The sequence below is a fragment of the Papaver somniferum genome, chromosome 3, assembly GCF_003573695.1.
Source record: "Papaver somniferum cultivar HN1 chromosome 3, ASM357369v1, whole genome shotgun sequence".
Classification (NCBI taxonomy): Eukaryota; Viridiplantae; Streptophyta; class Magnoliopsida; order Ranunculales; family Papaveraceae; genus Papaver; species Papaver somniferum.
This window is the reverse complement of record NC_039360.1, coordinates 115,865,967-115,870,594: the sequence shown is the minus strand read 5'-3', so window position 1 is coordinate 115,870,594 and position 4,628 is coordinate 115,865,967. Positions and strand designations below refer to the sequence as shown.

Here is a 4,628-nt window from a genome sequence, read left to right as displayed (position 1 = left end):
AGTTACTTTGGAGTAGGCTAGTGTCTGTAGCGGCTTCATACATCGCGGTGTCAAACCTGGACTAGGTCCCGGAGTTATCTGCATTTGCGGTTTCCTCGTTAACAAAATTTCTGATGTCTGTGTTATTTCTTTTCCGCATTATATTTGTTTATATAATTGAAATATCACAGGTTCTGCGTAGTTCAATCAATTAGATAATCCAACCTTTGGTTGTTGATATAAATTGATTCACACTTGAATATTGGTCTTTGGTACCGTTCAAGTCGTTTCACATAATAATCAGACTCGCGGATTTCTATCTGTTTGATTTGTTGATTACATTGTGAAACAGAGATACAACTCTTGGATATATTTTCATCGATTGAGTCTGATTGTCTAGTTTATTCTCTTGGAATTATATTGGAGTTTGTACATACAAATTGCCTAAACGAAATATTGGGTGAGGTTGTTAGACCTCCGCTTTTTCAGCAAGGATGCATAGGATAACATTTGCCTTTGAGAAATATGGTACTACTTTGTTATCCATAAGTATATAATTGGAAAAACACCTAAAAATATCTCTCTCTCCTCCTTGCCTTAAAAATTGTACAAACTTGAAATAGGACAACTTTTAAGACAGATGGATTTAATGACTCACAAGATATTTCATTGGATCTTCATCAATATGCTATTATTACCTAATTCCATCCAAAGATTTACATTTTGTAGCAGCACGCAGATCATATCAAATGCAATGGAGAATGAAATTGTAAAATGATTCCTATACATCTATAGGTATTAAAAAATGAATTTCAAAAAAATTTGAACTCAGAGAAGAATGAACTTTTTTCAAAAACATGATTGGTATTTTAGCTTTTAACTGCATCCTATGACTTGGCAGCAGCGAATATTCCAATTCATTCAACAACATTTCAGGATACAACTGTATATTTTCAGTGTAATTTTCTAAAGCAAACGATTTGTAACCCGTACTCAAGAATACATATTCTTGACGAAATATTTACAGAGTTTTTGGTCTTTTTGGTCTTTTTTTTTTCCTTTTGTCTGTTCCACTGGTTTGGGATGTCTCTTTCAGCGAGGAACTCAAGAAAGGCCTCACACTGGTTGTCAGAAAACATTTTTGATTTCTAAACAAAGATATATCAGTACATTCCCTTGATTACATCTTCTTAGACGAGAAACACTTCATACGCTTTGTATTATTTAGAGTTGGCAATCTATTTTATATTAATGTCGCAGTTTTTTATAGTATCTCTATTATCAGGTACTGATACAACTATAGTGAGTGTGAGTTTTCATTTAATTACAGAGAGTTGGAGTCTGGAAGAGCAATTAAGTTGTCCGCTTGAATCTTAACGTGTACATGAATTCTGAAGAAAGATATATCAGTGCATCCCCTTAATTAAATCATCTTCGACGGGAAGCACTTCACATGCTTTGTATATTCACAATCTATTTTGTATTATTATCATATTTTTTTTAAGTATCTCTAATATCTTATATTGATAAAATTATATAATAGGTGTGATTTTTCATTTAACTACACGGAATTCGAGCATGGAGGAGTAGTTGAATTGGCGGGTTGATTCTAAACACAATTGCATGATTTCTAAAGAAAGATACATCAGTGCATTTCCTTGATTACCTCATCTTCGACGAGAAGCACTTCGTATGCTTTATACTTTTAGAGCTATCTATTTTAAGTTAATATCATTTCTTTAGATTATATAATAACAAATTGAAATTCCTTCTAGAACGGGTGCGCGGCGAAGCCCCGCCTCACCAAATGGGTATCGACTATCATTATACCCAGTGCGTAGCACGGGTTCCATACTAGTATTGCTTAAGCATCCACCAATGCATTCAATTAGAGAACTAGATTAAGTTCAATCGAAACACCTTAGCAATGACTGATCACACTGCTGAGCACTTCATACAATCCAAAATTACCACGTGCTTAAATGTTCCCTGGTTCAGTTCATTGTTAAATCATAAAAAATCCGAGACTCACAAAGTCAATGACATTATCCATCAAAATAAAAACTAACACCTCAGCCTTGTTTTCGGAAGTTAGCGCATTTATACAGCCTGTTAAACATTTTCCAGGTTGGAAATGTGTAGACAGACATTCAAGACACGAAATTTTTCATATAAATACACGACCATTCACACTCTATTTTCATCATTTCTTTTCTTCTCCTCCTCCTCCTCCTCCTCCTCCAGAAACACAATTTAGATAACCAAAACTCATCTCTCTCACTTTTCAAACGGTTGCAATCAACAAAAACAAGTAGAATTTTCAAAATGGGCATTTGCTGTTCAATTGAACCAACACAGTTTACAACTGCAAAGCTGATAAGTCACGATGGGAAACTAGAAGAGTACTCGTATCAAGTGAAAGTATCAAATGTATTGCAGAAACATCAAAACTGTTTCATATGCAATTCAGATGAAATGGAATTCGATAATCAGGTTTCAGCCATCGACGAAGATGAAGAACTTCAACTGGGTCAAATCTATTTTGCCTTACCCTTGAGTAAACTTAAATATCCACTGACATCTGAAGAAATGGCTTCGTTAGCTGTTAAAGCTAGTTCAGCTCTTATGAATTGTAGTGGTTATTCTTATAACCTGAAACAGGTTAAACCAGGTACGTACACAACAATCAGCGAGAGAAAATCAGCATCCGTTAGAACTGCAAAAGATAACAGTGGTAGTGGATTAGTAACAGAGCATAGAAGAAAACGGAGTAGTGGTAAAGGACGTGATTTTACCTCTAAATTATGTGCAATTGCAGAATGAAATATACGTAGATATTTGGAATTTTCCAGTTTTTGTAGTTTTAAAATATTTTGGAGATGTTATGATCCTTATTTGTACAGAATAAAAGAGGGAATCACATCTAATGAATTTGTTATTCTTCAATATGTTGTTCTCTGGCACTTGGACGTTGATGAAACTAGTAGCCTTAATTTATAAATTTACGTATTGATAATCACATCCTAGATTCTTAATCAAGTAATCCGGTCGTTCAAAAAAATTAGTAGTAATAAAACTAGACTCGTCGCCAGTATATACGAGCAAAATCTGCCTCATAGAAAGAGAAGAAGAAAAGGTCTTCATTTGATGAGTTACGAATTTCTCCATAATCACATCAAATCAGTTCTGTTTCAACCAAGTGATGATTCATGGGATCTAATATTTAGTACTACTTGCGCCAAAAAAATAAATAATAGTACTAATATACTATCTCAATCTCACCATTGCCGCTCTGAGAAATCTAAATGGTGTTGCCCGTGACATTAATCCTAATCTGGTGTCGGGATACTGTGAGATTAGTTAGATTATGTGCGGGAAAGGAAACCTAAGTTCTCATATATTATTGTGCAAACAGTCATTTGCTGAAATATTTTCGTATATTTAGGTAACAACTTCTGTCCAAAACATCAGTTGAGTTAAAACTTGGCTTCCTTATCTGGGAGAATATTTTATCTGGTTCTCACTTCTCGCACGGTCAGCCTCAATTGTTCTCAATTATGTATCTAAATATTGATGATTGAAGGATATTGATCATCAATGAAATTTGACTAGTTGCACGAGGGCTTGTTGGGGTCCATCATTCAAAAACCCAACCAGATTACTATTATTGTTACCATTTAATTTAAATCGATGCAACTATGCAAGATGTATGAATTTGGAAACAAATAACTCAATATTCTTTTGGATTCCATTGAGTTTGATATATTAATGAGGAGTATTAATCAGTCAAATACTACTAGAGTACAGACTACAGATCACATTATAATTGTATTGTCGGATGGTAACGCAAGTATCATGATCTCTATGGTAACGCAAGTATCATGATCTCTATCCCTGTTACTTAACGAGGTACTTAACGAGGTAGGATCCGTTGACATGGTTAGAGTGACACAATCTTGATATTTTTGTGCCATTTTTTCTAACTAAACCCGACCAGTAATAAATTTGAAGTTAATTTTTTTGGTGACATGTTCTTCTTATAAGTCTCTACACTCCAACCAAAAATGAGAGTATTCCGAGATGTATAAGACCACCATCTACTATTTTGAATATCAGTCGTTGAAGATTAACAGTTGAAATTAAAATTTAGATGGCGAAGTTTCGTATTTCTGAATACTCTCATTTTTGGTAGAAATGTAAAATTTTATATGAGGAACATGTCACCAAAATCTTAGCTTCATATTCATCGTCATTTATATTTTCTAGAAAAAATAACGCTAAAATGTTATGATAATGTCAATCTAACCATGTCATCGGATCCTTCCCCTTACTTAACTTCATCTTCTAGAGAAGCGATTTTATTTTATTTTTTATACTAAGAAATTATTCATTGATTGAATTAAATCCTTACATAATCATCCTTTGTCATCTTAATAATATCAGTAGGATAATGGTTCATATAAAGAAAATTGCTGGCTTCAAGCCTTGCTTTTCTAGCTATAGCATGAGCCACATTGTTACTTTGTCTATGAACTGACTTACAAAACCAAAAACTGAAACTAGAAAACTTATTTTTAATAGCAGCAAGCAAATGTTGGTTATCACCACATTATCACAATCCATTTCAAAAATCACCTTCTTGTAATCTA

The 4,628-nt window shown here is 33.6% G+C and overlaps 1 protein-coding gene across 1 annotated transcript; it reads left to right on the top strand.

Moving 5' to 3' along the window:
* Positions 1-2,219: 2,219 nt before the first annotated feature.
* LOC113361564 lies at positions 2,220-2,935 on the top strand. The gene has a single exon (XM_026604770.1). The coding sequence runs from the start codon at positions 2,305-2,307 to the stop codon at positions 2,800-2,802; it is 498 nt and encodes a 165-aa protein (XP_026460555.1). The 5' UTR covers positions 2,220-2,304; the 3' UTR covers positions 2,803-2,935.
* The last annotated feature ends 1,693 nt before the right edge of the window (positions 2,936-4,628 follow it).

Bases quoted from the DNA above. Each gene is read 5' to 3' on its own strand.
- LOC113361564 (XM_026604770.1), top strand. From the start codon at position 2,305: ATGGGCATTTGCTGTTCAATTGAACCAACACAGTTTACAACTGCAAAG.